A 15,780-nucleotide genomic window follows, 5' to 3' on the forward strand; every position below is an offset into this window, starting at 1 on the left:
GAAGAGCTCAGACACCAGAACCACAATGAAGCCCCTTGGTATAGCCAACTGGAGGTTGCAAGAGGTAGGAGACAGGCTGCAGGAGGTAGGAGACATGCTAAGTACAGTGCAGTTTGCAGGACAGTAAATAATTGTTACAGGGCTGTCAACCTGTCAAAATGGTCCGGACTGGCAGAGGAAGAGGGAGCTGTGGTGATATTGAAATAAAAGGACAACACTTGGGTAAGCACTATTACTAGCTCCATTTTTACATATGAGGAAACTTAGGCACACAGAGGTTAAGTAACTTGCCCATGGTCACACAGCTTGGAATTGGTAGACCCAGGATTTGAACCCAGGCAGTCTGGCTCCAGACCCCATGAACTTAACTACTATATGACACTGCATCTACTGATTTTTGAACACGAAATTTTTGACAAATGATTAAGAAGTCAGCACAACGCCACCCACCATCTGCCTCCCAAGGCTGGGATGCTTATAATACATATCAGATCAATCATAATACATATGGAACAATGCATATCAACAAGTCAGAAGAAAAATACTATATGCATAATCCGCCTTGCATTATTACATATCCCTTATTGGCAGATTTGAAACTGAAGTGGTGCATATTTTCTCCTGGTTGCTCTGTAGATGCCCATCATGGCTAAAAGTAAGTCAACATGGTATAGAGAACACAGCGGTAAAGTGAGGCACCCAAAAACACGACTAAAAATACCACGGCTGTATCTCAGCTTCCACATCTGAAAAATGGATGGCTGGAGCAGACAGTATCTCAGATCCCTTCCAATGCTAAGATTTTGTTTTTCCATCTTTGTACAGACAGGAAAAACTTGCTTTCAAGCTCGTTTAGGTTATGCTTGAAATTCTGCTGATGTGGTGATTGCAGTCATGGATGGGAGACTGTGTGAGGATTGGTACATTCAACGCCACATAATCTCCTGCTCTTTAGCAAATTGGTAGCAGCATTTTCATATTTGAGAAATCTCCGTGCCTATTATTTCAAAGGCCTTCAGATTTGCAAACTGTCGCCTGGGGTGCACAGGAGGTAGCAGATGGTTCTAACTTCAGAGTGTCCTTGACTACTGAAAACAAGGCACTGATTAGAAATTATTTCAGGCCAGGATTTGGGTCTGCTGCATATAGTAGGGATTAGCCCATGGTGCTAACCCTGGCTCAGAGGATCACCAGCGCATTCTCTCTGCATGGCTCGCAGCCAGCTTCTGTCCAGCTGCTGTATTCTAGATACCTGGTACTCCGGCAAAGCCCTCATTTCAAAATGTAGAGGAAAAAGCAGTGTACGGTAAACTCACAGTGGACATGGATCACATCATGGGGCCAGATGTGCATCCACAGGAGCATTTTTATTGAACTGACCAAGAAGGTAAGAGATCTCTGACCTATGGCCACTTTAGAATGAGAATTACTCAACCAGTCCCTGAGAAAGCCTCCGGGGAGTGCTAGAGAATTCAGTCCAGAAAGACGACCTCAAAAACGTATACATAGGACGTGAAGAAGGAAAAAAAATGAGCACAGACATAGATTACACCTTGCTTTACCCCTTCTCTCCAAACTTATCCCAGAGGCAGAGAGGAGAGAGGCTGTCAGGAGGCTTCTCCCGGTTTACTTAACTTCCCCCTCCGTCCCCCTCCCTTCATATATGGGCTTTGACGTTTGGACACTGGCTTCTTTGCCTCAGAGGCGGCCCATGCAGTTATTCAAGCATGTGAGTCCCTGCAGGACAACGTCTCCTCGAGTCCCTTTGCACGTCTCTTTATTAGTCTTACGTGAAATTTGTTGTTAGAGCCGTGGAGTCGGTTCCGATTCCTGGCGACCCCGTGAACAGCAGAGCAGAACCCGGCCTTCTTTTGCGTCCTCCTCTCCCCTTCCCGGGCTCTATCAGACCATGCTCCGCCGCTGTTCACAAGGTTTTTATGGCCCACTTTTTCGGAAGTGGTAGTAGGTGCTCAATAAATGTTTGGTGAACAGGTTCGTGTGTGCGCTTGCGTGTTGCGGGGGTAACTGAAGGAAGTCTCGCTCCCTGGCACACCAAGTGCCTTACAGAAGTCATTTAATCCTCACTGGTCCTATGCATATCACGGACACCATTTTTCGGAAGAGAGAAACTGAGGCGCAAAGAGGGTAATTTGCTCCAGCTCACACAGCTCACCCAGGCCACAGGGTCTCCTCTCTCACATTTAGTCTACGAGGCGTTAATAGAGAAGACTAAGTTTTCTTTCCCTGAAGGGGAAGAGGGGAGAGGCTTGGCTTGGGGCCATTTTGCAGGTGGTGGTGCACACCTAGACGGCCTGCTTTGGAGGGGGACGAAATGGGACATCTTTTTTGCCATCATTTATCCGAGAGATGGTCCTCCCAAATAAACAACTCAGGAGTTTACATTTTGAAAAGTCTCCTGTCCTCCTGTGCCCCGCTTTTCCTGGGTCAGAGCTGGGTCAAGTTGCCTGCGAGCTCAGACCCCGCCCCTCACCGCGCTCCCTGCAGGAGCCTGGAGGATACGGGGCAGGAGGAAGGGTTGCGGAGTCGGGAGAACTGGGTGCAGGCCCCTCCGGATGCAGGACTGGCCCATCCACAGGGCTTTCTCAGGACTACAGAGACGCTGCCACCATATAAACTCGGCCGCCTTTGCTGCGTTCGCCCGCCCCCAGCGTCGCCCCTTCCTCCTCTCCCTTCACCACTCCAGCCCCGGCTGTGCCGATCTGGTCCCTTTGGCCCGGGGGGACACTCACCCTGCCACTCGAGGATCCGCTCGGGGGTAAGCGCCGCCGCCGCGCTCTGGGCGCAGCCCCATGGTGCCCCCAACAGCAGCACCAGCAGCAGCGAAGGCAGCAGCATCGCTAACCACTGGACTCGCCCTGAGCCGGGTCGCGCCGGCAGGGACCAGCGCTGCAGCCCGGGCGCGCCGCCCCTCGGCGCGGGAGGTGGGACCGCACCTTCCTCCGCGCTCCACCCTGCCCGGGCCTCGCCACCCCCTGCGCCCTCCGAGACCCACTCCGTCACCCCTGCGGCCAGAGTGTGCAGGCGCTGGGGCCTCTGGGCTGGAAGACCGGGAAGTCGCAGGGTTTTCCCCGCCCTACGCACTCCGGCCTGGAGAAGGAGGAGGAAGAGGGGGTGGACCATCTGCCCATCCCAGAAATTCCTGCCTTTGTAGGGGGGAGGGACGAAGGGGGAGGCTGTCCCGTGCACGTTCCTCCTGCTTCCAGCCTCCTCTGTCTTTCCTGGGGGAGGCTGAATAGGAGTTGGGAGTGAGCGAGTTGAGAATCTCTGGGCCAGGAAGTCTGACATCTGGGTTTGCAGATCTCCCAGATTCTGGTAAACACTGCGGGTTTGGCAGCAGGCTGTTTAGAGTTAATGGAGCTGCTCGGGGAACCCAGGCGCTTTGGGAGCGTTCTTGACCTCCTCTCTTCTGGAATGCGGACCACTAGAGATGCCTGGGGTGCGCCTGGGTGTCCACCCTCCTCCCTCCAGAGTACCCAGAAGGTTCTTTCATTGTTGAGCTCTTTTCTGTTTTAGAATATTCCCCTCCCCTCCCCTCTCCTCGGATCCCCCTAACCCAGCACAATAGCTGGGTTATCCTCCTTTATAGCTGAGAAAACCCATCTAGAAAGGCAAAGTGATTTGCTCTAGGTTACTCCTTAATCTAGCAAAAGTTACTCCCTAAACTAGGAAGGAGAAAAACGGACTAAAACGTAGTCCTTCTAACTGTAGTCTTTCAAATAATCAGCAGAACACTAGAAACATTTAATATTCATAAGAACAGGCTGATATAAGACCTTTCCTGAATAGTACCTTGATGTTAGTCATTAAAACGCCAGAGAAGGGAAGAAAGCAAAAGGGAGCTTTAAAAAGAGGAAGGTGAGAGGCGGCTGTGGTGTAGTGGTTCAATTGGCTCTGCTTTGACTGCCATGAGTTCAGATCCTGGGCAGTGACAGAAACACAGCTCATCACACCATTCTGTGGCTGCATCCCACATAGAAGAACTAGAAGGACTTACAACTAGGATATACAACTACGCACTGGGGCTTTGGGGAAGAAAAACAAAAAAAAAAGGGAGGAAGATTGGCAACAGGTGTGAGCTCAGGGCCAATCGTCCTAAAAAAAGAGGAAAGTGGTGGGATCTTGGAGGACCTTGCCTTTCTCAGCTGCCTATTGGCCAAGATCAAACCAATACTTTTGGGTAACACTGTCTGCTAGTGTTGAACCTCCAATATAATTGTATTTGGAGACAGGGCTCTTAAGGAGTTATGGTTAAATGAAATTGTAGGGAGTGGGGGCTGTCCTAGATAGGATTGGTGGGCTCGAAAGAAGAGGAAGAAAAGAGAGAGCTCTCTCTACCTGCAGGCCATGAGGAAAGTGCATGTGAGGACACAATGAGAAGATGGTCATCTGCATGCCAGGAAGAGAGTGCTTATCAAAAACTAAAACCTGGGGCCAGCCTGGTGGCGCAGCGGTTAAGTGCGCGAGTTCTGCTTCACTGGCCCAGGGTTCACCGCTTCATATCCTGGGTGTGGACGTGGCACCGCTTGGCAGGCCATGCTGTGGCAGGCATCCCACATATAAAGTAGAGGAAGATGGGCATGGATGTTAGCTCAGGGCCAGTCTTCCTCAGCAAAAAGAGGAGGATTGGCAGCAGATATTAGCTCAGGGCTAATCTTCCTCAAAAAAAAAAAAAAAACCCAAAACAAAACCTAAAACCTGCAGGACCTTCTTCTTGGATTTCCAGCCTCCAGAACTGTGAGAAATAAACTCCTCCTGTTTAAACCACACCATCTGTGCTATTTGGTTATGGCAGCCCAAGCAAACGAATAAACTGAATTGCCTGGTTCTCCAGAAAGCAGAGCTTGGGATGAGCCCCCCGGCAGGGAGTAGGATTGAAGATCAGAGTGAAATAGGGAAGAAGGGAAAGCCGCTACCCTGTCTACTGCAGTAGCAGCCTGTGCTCAGTCTTGCAGGAACCTCAGAATGCCTCAGAATTGTCCGCTCTGAGGAGAGAAGGACAGAGCATTTATCCACGGGCTCACCATCCCCGCTGGTTAAGGTGATCCTAGGGTTATTAACTCCTCTGCACACTTCTGCACATTGGTGAGCTTCCAGCATGGGCTCCCGCCTTGGTGTCTGAGAAGCCTAGGGCCAGGCAGCAACAGGTGCATGGCATGGCCAGAGGTGAGGTGCTGTCAAGTTGCTCCAGAGCGAATCAGGGGTGGCTACTGCAGAGGTGACTGAAGTAAGAGGCGGGGCTGAGAGGATGTGAGAGGTTCCAATGTGAGTATTGAGTCAATAGCGTGTCATTATATGTAGAAGTCGGCATTCCTGCCTGAAAACATGCAGAAAGGGATGCTTTCAGCATACCGGACTCTGCGGACTTCAATCACGAAGGACTTTTCAGTCTCCCCTATGGCCTCAGAACCACATTGTGTGCTGTGAGAATATCCCCGAAGTAGACAATTCAGCCGGGTCTGAGTGGGCTGGCATCTATTGCAGCAGCCAAGTGCAATCCATGTGGCATAATTAGCTGGTATACACAACCCTGATGTTAATCTTTGGTGAGGCACAGGGCACTGAGTGTAAAAGGTAGAAAGACCAGGGGAAGCCAGCATGACTGCACGTGGTTAGATGTGTTCAGATAAGGTGGAGGATATTGGGAGGAAGAAGTTATTCTAAGCTGGGAAGAAGTTGTGTGGAAAAAATACAAAGGTTGGAGTGAGAAATGCTTGAATGGGAGACAGCGAGTAGGCGGGCCTGGCTGGAGCAAATGGCAGTTATTGGGGCACCCAGGCAAATGAGGTCAGTCACTGGGACATTGGACTACCTCCTACTGGCTGTGGCATCAGGGTGAGACAGTCACCTGCTTCAGTTTTATCCTCTGTAAAGTGAAAAAAAGAAAAAAACCTTCCCTAATCCACTGCGGATAATATTCCAAAATAGCAGAGCTATGAATATGGATAGGATAGAGAGGAAACAGCCATATGTCATCTTCAGAGCAATTAGTGTAATGAAGAAGGGTGATGACAGCTTCCTGCCCTACTGACACCACATTTCCTCTTCAACGATTAGAAGTCTGAGAAAGAGCTAGTTTTTCATCTCTTCCTGAAGTGTTGTGGCTCTGAGGTGGAAATCTGTGGCAAAGAGCTTTTTAGCCATTGAGAAAATGATCCTTCCCCATACCCAGGTCTTGTGTCCATTTCACATTCACGTGGCAGGTGATGTAATGGTTAAAAGAGGCGCTCTGCACTTACCAGCAAGCCACTTAGCCTCGGTTTCCTATGTGAAACACCTCACTGCGGTGCTATATGAAATGAGATAAGGATGTGCAGTGCTTAGCACAGAGCCTGGCATATTGTCGCTATTCGTTCACAGGAGCTGTGAGTGTATGGGGAGGGAGTGGGGCAGCAAAGAGAAGAGCAAAGGAGAGGTCAGAAGCAGCGCTGCCAAGGACCGTCCTGTTGTCATGAGGTCTCCTGACCCAGGTTTGTATATCTTTCCATTGCTCAACTTATCATTTTGAATTAGAATTAATTAGGTATTTCTATCTCTCACCTGAACATGAGTTCCTGACTGTATTTTCCTTCTTTTTGAATCGCCAGGGCAGCATAGTTCCTGGCACTTCATAAATCCTCAAAAAGTTTCTGCTAAATGAATGAAGAAAGGAAGGAAGGAGGCTGAAAGAAATAACAATGTTTGGAGTCATTTGAGACTCAAGAAAAATATTAGAAACCTGAATTATGTTGAATGAAAACATAAACTGAAAGAAAATAAGTTGAAAGAAACTGCGGGGATTAAAACCCAGTGTATGGGTTATGGTGAGGGTCAAATTAACAAATATTTTTTGAGCACTGTAGGAATCAGGGTCTTGGCAAGAAAGGGTGAGACTCTGATTTGTAGGGAAGGTTTAATGAAGGGACTATTTACAAAGTATGGGCAGAGGGAAGAAAACAAAAACAGGATGGTAGAGCCCCTTTTTCTAGCAAGTGCTGGAAGCTGCCTTTATTATGCCTGGGCCTAAGGGAACAAGGACAGGGAGTAGTTACAAGAGCCCTGAAAGAACTGTTCCTATGGGACAGTGAACATCCAACAGGACAGGAGAGGAGCAGCTACTACCAAACACTGACGCCTGTAGGGGAGGAAGCTGAGAGAATAAATGGACTGTCGGGTCTTCTCTGCGCTCTGGTCTCTTCCCATTGGCTGGACCAGCTGGACAGCAGTGAGCAAGAGGTCCACAGAAGTCAGCTTCCCAGAGCATGGAGCAGGGTGAAGACTATGGACAGTGAGGCTGGAGAGACAAGCAGAGAATATCCAAGACAAGCAGCTCTGTCAATCTTTGTGCTGGTGCAAGGATACAACAGAGAAGAGGGCAGAATGAGTTCTTGACCATGATCGTAGAGTTTATAGTCTTGGGGGAGAAACAAACAGTAACCAAACAATTATAATAGAGTACGATACATGTCATGGTATAAGGTATATCTGAAACTCAACGAGTACTTAGAAGAGACACTTATCAAGGCTTGAGTCTCAGAGAAAACTTCCAAGAAAAAGTGGCATCCAAACTGGCACCTCGAATACTCAGCTGACTTCAAAAGATACAGTTAAGAGAATGAAAAGAAGCCACCAACTGGGACAAAATATTTGCAAATCATATATCTGATAAAGAACTTGTGTCTAGAATATATAAAGAACTCTCAAACACAATACTAAGAAAACAAACAACCCAAATAAGAAATGGGCAAAAGATTTGAACAGACACTTCACCAAAGAAGATATACAGATGGCAAATAAACACATGAAATGATTTTCAAGATCACTGGGCATTAGGGAAAGGCAATTTAAGCCACAGTGATATAATACTATACACCTATTAGAATGGTTAAAATTAAAAAGACTGGCCATACTAAGCATCAGCAAGGATGAGGAGAAACTGGAGCTCTTACATACTGCTGATAAGAATGTCAAATGGTGCAACCACTTTGGAAAACAGATTGGCCGTCTTTTAAGAAGTTAAAAAACATATACCTACTTAGTTTCCTAGAGATGCCATAACAAAGTACCACACCTGGGTGGCTTAAAACAATAGGACTTTATTCCTCTCACAATTTTGTAGGTCAGAAGCCCAAAATTAAAGTGTCAGCAGGGCTGGTTCCTTCTTGAGGCGCTGAGGAAGACTCTGTTCCATGTCTCTTTCCCAGCTTCTGGTGTTGACAATAATCCTTGGCAGATGCATTAATACAATCTCTGCTTCCATTGTCACACGGCCTTCTTTCCTGTCTCTCTCTCTCTATCTTCACATAACCTTCTTACAAGGACATCAGTCACTGGATGTAGGGCCCACCCTAAACAATAAGACCTCATTGTAACTATTTACATCTAAAAAGATCCTATTTCCAAATACAGTCACATTCTGAGCTTCCAGGTGGACGTGAATTTTGGGGGACACTATTCAATCCAGTACAATGACCGTATGATTCAGCCATTCCACTCCTAGGTATTTACCCAAGAAAAATGAAAGCATATGTCCATATAAGATTTGCACATGAATATTCAAAGGAGCTTTATTTGTAATAGCAAAAAACCGGAAACAATTCAGTTGCCCATTAAGGGATGAATGCATAAATAGGTTTAGGTATATCCAAACAATGGAATGCTACTCAGCAATAAAAAGCAATGAACTATTGATGCATGCAACAACATGGCTGCGTCTTGAAATAATTACATTGAATGAAAGAAGCTAGACAGAAAAAGAGTACATACTTTATGATTCCATTTATATTAAATTCTGGAAAATGTAAACTAATCTGTGGTGACAAAAAGCAGATTAGTGGTTGCCTGGAAATGGGAATGGGAATGGGAATGGGGGGCTAGTGGGAGGAGAGAGACTTAGCTGACTCAAGAGGGAATCCACAAATGTTCCAGACAGAGGGAATAGAGGCAAGAGTGGACATAAGGTACTTGAGAAACTCTTGTAGTAGAGAGATTGGATATTGAGGTGGGAGGTTCTGGAAGCACTGAGGCTCAACAGGAAAGCTAGGGCTCCCAAATCGTGTTAAAAATCTTTATGCTAAAGCCAACAGGAAGCCATTAAGGAGTTTTATTGTGACAAGATTTATGTGTTACATTTTAGAGAGAACATTCCTGCTCTAGTATCAAGAATGGATTGAAGGTGAGTTATTCATAATGGTTAGGAGGCTGCTGCAGGAGTCTGGATAAAGAGATGGCCCTTGTCTGGACTAGAAGGCAGACAGTGAGGATTAGGAGACCTGAACATACCTTGTAAGATATTTAAGAGGAAGGCTCATCAAGACTTAGTATTTGACCAGGTGTGTTGAGGAGAAAGAGGAGTTGTCAGGAATGATGTCCCCTTTCTGGCATGGCCAATCTAGTGGTTCCATCCACTGAGAAACTAGTTTGGGGGGGGGGGAGGTGTAGGACTTTAGTTTGCAATATGTTGAGAGGCTTATGAAACACTTAGGTGGAAATGTCTTGGGGGCAGTTGCATGCATGGGTATCAAAGTCAGAAACAGGATGGGAGCATAGATTTGGAGGTTATCTGTGGTTAATAATTAAAGCCATGGGAGTAGATGTGATTTTTGTAGGTTGAGAGAAGAGAGGCCTGAAAAGAATCCTAGGGGACAACAACATTTACGGGCCAGCTAGGGAAGCAGACTGAGAGGGAGTAAGGTGTCTAGAAGCTGAGGAGGAGTGTTTCAAGGAGAGAACCATCAGCAGCTTCAGATGCTCTGGAAAGGTCAAGGATTTAAGAACAGAAACGTACACTGTATTTAGGGACACAGAGGTAAGTTATAAACTTGGGGAGAGTGTTCCTAATAGTTGAGGGCAGAAGACACTCAACATTGGTGGTTTGAGGATGACTAGGAACAGAGATACCAAAAGTAGACAACTCTTTAAAGCAGTTTGTGGTTGTGGGGAAAAGGAGAAATAGCTGCACAGGCTGTGGGTTTATGGTTGGGGATGAGGGCAAATGTTGTTGTTATCATTATGCGATTTTTTTTTTTTTTGAGGAAGATTAGCCCTGAGCTAACATCTGCTGCCAATCCTCCTCTTCTTACTGAGGAAGACTGGCCCTGAGCTCATATTCCTCTACTTTATATGTGGGATGCCTATCACAGCATGGCTTGCCAAGCAGCGCCATGTTCGCATCCAGGATCTGAACTGGCAAACCCCTGGCTGCCGAAGCGGAACATGCGCACTTAATTGCTGTGCCACTGGGCCGGCCACTCATTATGCAATCTTTTAGATGAGAGACTTGAGCATGCTTGAATGCTGATGGGAAGAATCCAGCAGAGAGGGAGAAGTCAAAGATACTTACTGTTGGAAAAGTCAAAGTGAGATCCCTGAGAAGGCAGAAGTTTCCAGAACAAAAAGTAAAAGGATTCACTTTGGAAAAGAAGGTTATTCCTCCCATTATAGCAGGAATGAAGGAAATAATGGCTGTGGACACAGGTAAGTCTGTAAAGGTAGAGTTGAGAGTTCTCTTATCTACTAGGTTCTAGTTTCTCAGCGAAGGAGCAGGGGAGTGCATCTGCTGAGAACAAGGGGAGAGCTGGAGTTGGGGAGAGGAGGTAAGAGTGGCCCTGATGTCCACAGAGAGAGCTGCTAGAGAAATGTAACTGGCAATCTGGGCATAACCAGGGGCCCAGATGTGGTCAGGGACCATGAATTTATAGTGAATCATGTTTTTCCTTAATGATGCTCAGCAGCCGAAGTACATGCAGGGAGAAGGTGGGTACTGGGCTTCATCCAGATTGATGTTATGCAATCAGGATATTGTGTACAGGGAGTTGAAGACAACGCTGAGAGGGACTGATGATGGTGGTGGCATCTCACAGGACTCGGCTCCAGGATCACAGATGGACAAGCGGAGGTTGGCAGACAGGGCTCTAGGGCCAGCCGGTCAGTTTCAGATTCTGGCTTTGTCACTCACTAGTTGTTTGACGAGGGCAAGTCACTTGACCTCCATGTGCCTTAGTTGCCTCATCTGCAGAACTGGAATAACAATAGTGCCATTTCATTGGCTTCTTGTGGAGATTAAATAAATTACTATATGAAAAGTGCTTAGAACTGTGACTGACAGAGAGTAAACACTCAGCAAAAGTAGTTTTTATTATTAATTGTTATTACTTTAAATAAAAAATATTTAGGGGGCTGGTCCTGTGGGGTAGTGGTTAAGTTCATGCACCAAGTCATTGTATCTCGCCCAGCCTCAGTTTCCTTTCTATAAAATGGAGTAATAAGAGTGTCCAGCCCATAACATGGAAAGTACCCATAACCTGGCAAATAGTGAGTGCTCATGAAATGTAACCATGATTAGATAATACTCACAGGAGTTACACCACAAGTCATCATAGACTGAGGAGGACACTGAGAGAGTTTAAGTGATTTATTGTTGAAGCTTTACCCTGAGCTACCCATTAACTTTACATAATAAGCTATCTCATTAAGAGGAAACTACCGTAGATAAAAGAGAATATTAGTTTATGTAAGACATGAGTTTTCTAACCTGTTTAATATGTATTTTTAGCAGCTTTCCTCCAGCCATTTATTAAACACTTCTGGATGTGTTCAAAATATTATTTCATGTTGTGATTTAGCAGTACCATGATATTTTAACTAATAACACCTATGGTGGCTGAAGTATGGAGGGGTGAAAAGAAGTGAAAATTCACTGGGCTAAGGGCCAATTTCAGTACTGAGTTAATGAACTACTTTTTCACCTTAGTCCAGGCAGCAATTTATATCAATTTAATTCAATTAATGGCTTTCCCAGTGTGTGGTATTTAGCCAGAAAGAATGTTCTACTCATTCGGAGGTTTCAGTTGAGCCTCTGTTTTGGTTGGGTGTGCACAGGGTGTCTAAAATTTGCTCCTGTCCATGCATAGCCTAATTTCTGAATGCACATGCTTTCCTTCGGCCCCCTTTGATGTAACTTTGTTGGAGATGTGCAGAGGAAGCAGGCAAAGGGGCACACATCTGTGGAAGAAAGAGAACCACCCTGCGACAGAAAGTCCACCAGCAGCACATGTTTTCTGAAAGCTAGCTGGCCCAGTAGTGCTCAGCCCTCACTGTGGTCAGAGTCACCCAGAGAGCTCTTAAAAACCACCAGTGCACGGACCATCATCCCCAGAGATTCTGATTCAAGTGGTCTGGGGTGGGACCCTGGCATCAGCATTTTTTTAAAGCTCCCAAGGTAGTTGTAATGTGCAGCTATGGTGGACAACTTCTGGGTCTGTGCTCAGAATCCACGTTGGGTTCTGAAAAGATGAGAGCAGGAGGTAATGTCTGGCGCACGAAAAGGAAGTGGAATCTACAATAAACCTGTCAGTTCAGGGAGACGAGGCTGGTTTTAAAAGTAAAATTTCCAGTTGGCTGTGTTGTTACTACAAAGGAGAGAGGCACAGGTGTGGGAAGCCGCAGCAGACTTGACATGGCTGTCACAGGAGAATGTTGCTGCCTGACTCTGGGGGCCCCCACTGGGGAACCAGAGCTCCTGAAGAGTCTTCTCAGGCCTCGTACCTCTGGTTGTCACCCCGTGGACTATAACTTTCCTAGAACTTAAGGCGAAAGGCTGGGGAGAGATCAATATTTATTTTAACATCTATTAATGATTTTCTAGTAATTTAGATATTCTATTCGATTTAATATTCAGAAAAGTGTACAAGATAGTTTGGGTAATCACTAATGCTCCTTTTAAATAAAAACAATAACGAGCAGAGGGGTTGCTGCACCTTTTGATTTCATGCAAAGACTGCCACCATAAATCCAGGCAGTGTTTGTGGGTGGGTTCACATCTCGAAGGAGTAGGTAAGGGGAGAAGGAGAAGGCAGATAGAGAGCAGGGTAGAACCGATGGGTTAAAGTCCTTCCTCCATTATTTCTTAGCTGTGTTACTTTGGTCAAATTACACAATCTGTGTACGCAGGATAATAACAACCTACCTTATAGGATTATCGTAAGATGAGAAACAATGTGAGCCAAATGCCAGGCACAAGCAGGGCCCCCAGAAGGATAGCCAGAGCCATTTTGAGGGGAGGAAAACGATGCTGATGGATCAGCGACAAAGAGCCTCTGTTGTCTTTATTCTTGTCTTATTGTGCATGCTTGGAGGATAGGAGACTTTGTCAAGTTTGATTTCTAAGCCAAATCGAAATGCTAAAGCTCAGGGTAGAGGAAATTGGGGGGTTGGACATGAGATAGTCATGGGGCAATGAAAAGAAACTTGCAGACCAAGGTGTTCACATGCCCTTCTTAGGTTAAACTGGTTAAATATTAAAGTTCAATGTAGCTTTCTGAGAAGGTCTGCAAAGCTAAGCGACTAGAGCACTAAGAAATTGGCAAACCTGTTTTATATTGCTAGTTCTCCTAGGAATCATTCACGGCGGGCTGCTTAGCTTTTCCATAGCTTAATAATTTTTCTAGGTTAAAACAGGAATCATAGTGGTGTCAAGTATATGGATTTTATAAAAGGAGAAGATATGGATAGCTAGCTGACCAGGAATCCATGAATAGAACTTAATTTTTCCTGCATTATGTTCATAAATCAACATATAGTTTTGTTTCTGTGTAATGGCTTTATTTTCATTTTCTTAGTAGAAAAAAGCAATTTATTAACATAAGCCTGAAAAGCTCAGCCTTTTAAACTAAGATTGATGGGTTAAATAACATTTTTAATATATTCCTAGTGAGTCCAGTAAATTAGAAAATTATAAAAGGCCTTTGTTGTAGTTTTATTGAGATAAAATTGATAAACAATAAACTGCACAAATTTAAAATGTACAATTTAGAATTTTTGACATTTCTATGCACCCATGAAACTATTATCATAATCAAGATAGTGAACACATCCATCATCCTTACAAATTTCACTGTGTTCCTTTATAAGCGCTCTCTCCCATTCCTCTCCATCCCAGGCTGCAGTCAGCTATTGGTCTGCTTTCTGTCACCAGAGATTAGTTAGGAATCTCCAGAATTATATATAAGTGCAATCATTTGTAAACTCTTTTTTTTTTGGTCTGGTTTATTTCACTTAGTTTAATTATTTTGAAATACAGCCATGTTGTTGTATGCATTAATAGTTCAATTATTTTTATTGCTGAGTAATATTCCATTCCATTTTCTGGATATACTGCAGTTTATCTGTTTACCTATTGATAGATATTTGCATTGTTTCCAGTTTTGTACTCTTATAAATAAAGTTGCTATGAACAGTCATGTACAAATTCTTGTATGGACGTATCCTTTCATTTTTCTTGAGTAAATAACTACAAGCAGAATAACTGGATGACATAGTAGTTACACATTTAACTTTTTAAGAAACTGCCAACTTGTTTTTCAAGTGGTTGTACCATTTTGCCTTCCCACCGGGAGTATGTGGGAGTTCCAGTTCCTCCATGTGCTCACTGGTATGGGTCGAATTGTATCCTCCCAAAGATGTTAAAGTCCTAATCCTCAGTACTGGTGAATGTGACCTTATTTGGAAATAAGTTCTTTACAGATGATCAAGTTAAGATGAGGTCACCATGATATTTGGACACAGAGACAGACATGCACACAGGCAAAATACCATGTGAAGATGGAGGCAGAGATTGAGGTGATGCATCCAAGAGCTAAGAAATGTCCAAGATTGCCAGCAAACCAGCAGAAGCTAGGGGAGAAGCATGGAACAGATCCTTCCCTCACAGCCCTCAGAAGGGGCTAACCCTCTGACACTTTGATTTTGGGCTTCTAGCCTCAGAATTGTGAGACAATACATTTCTGTTGTTTAAGCCACCTAATTTGAAGTACTTTGTTATGGGAGCCTAGGAAACAAATATACTCACCAGCACTTAGTATGGTCAGTCTTTTAAATTTTAGCCATTCTAATAGGAGTATAGCGGTATTTCATTGTGGTTTAAATTTGCATTTCTCATACAGCATGGTGACTATAGTTAATAAGTTTATGTCTTGTATACTTGAAATTTGCTAAGAGAGTAGATCTTAAATGGTCTCACCAAAAAAAAAAAGGTAACTATGTGAGGTGATGGGTATATTAATTAACTTGATTATGGTAATCATTTCATAACGTACGCATATATCAAATTATCGCATTGTATACTTTAAATAGATATAATTTTGTCAGTTATACCTCAATAAAATAAATAAATAAATTTACATTTCTCTAATGACTAATGATGTTGAAAATCTTTTCATGTGCTTATTTGATATCAAGATATCTTCTTTGGGGAGTATCTGTTCAAATCTTTTGCTTGCTACTTTTTCTTTATTGTGTTCTTATTACTGAGTTTAGAGAATTCTTTATATGTTCTGGATACAAGTTCTTTATCAAGTATATAATTTGCACATGTTTTCTCCCAGTCTGTAGCTTATTTTTTCATTGCCTTAATATTGTCTTTTGAAGAGCAGAAGTTTTGATTTTGCTGAAGTCCACTTTATCAATTTGTTTTTTTATGGATCACGCTTTTGGAATGTAGGAATCTTTTTCTTTTTCTTTCTTTTTTTTAAATGATTGGCACCCCCACTAACATCTCTTGCCAAGCTTTTTTTTCCCTTCTTCTTCTTCTCCCCAAAGTCCCCAGTACATAGTTGCATGTTCTAGTTGTGAGTGCCTCTGGTTGTGCTATATGGGACGCCACCTCAACATGACCTGATGAGCGGTGCCATGTCTGTGCCCAGGATCTGAACCGGCAAAACCCTGGGACGCTGAAGTGGAGTGAACAAACTTAACCACTCAGCCATGGGGCCGGCCCCTAGTAAT

The 15,780-nt window shown here is 44.5% G+C and overlaps 1 protein-coding gene and 1 long non-coding RNA gene across 4 annotated transcripts in view; one reads left to right on the top strand and one right to left on the bottom strand.

Annotated features, from left to right (window-relative positions):
* The window catches only part of PLA2R1 (phospholipase A2 receptor 1), a 108,210-nt gene extending 104,965 nt beyond the window's left edge, over positions 1–3,245 (bottom strand). For all 3 annotated transcript variants that reach the window (XR_011528384.1, XM_008513708.2, XM_008513706.2), the window contains exon 1: positions 2,751–3,245. Coding sequence is in view for 2 of the 3 variants with exons in the window: in XM_008513708.2 (XP_008511930.2) it covers positions 2,751–3,141 (391 nt within the window). In the remaining variant the exon portion in view is untranslated. The remainder of the gene's footprint in view (positions 1–2,750) is intronic.
* Positions 3,246–6,251: 3,006 nt separating this feature from the next.
* On the top strand, positions 6,252–14,245 carry LOC139076621 (uncharacterized). Its single transcript, XR_011528385.1, has 2 exons — positions 6,252–6,488; positions 6,606–14,245. It is a non-coding gene; the product is annotated as an uncharacterized lncRNA (long non-coding RNA).
* Positions 14,246–15,780: the final 1,535 nt, after the last annotated feature.

The sequence above is a fragment of the Equus przewalskii genome, chromosome 17, assembly GCF_037783145.1.
Source record: "Equus przewalskii isolate Varuska chromosome 17, EquPr2, whole genome shotgun sequence".
NCBI classification, from domain to species: domain Eukaryota; kingdom Metazoa; phylum Chordata; class Mammalia; order Perissodactyla; family Equidae; genus Equus; species Equus przewalskii.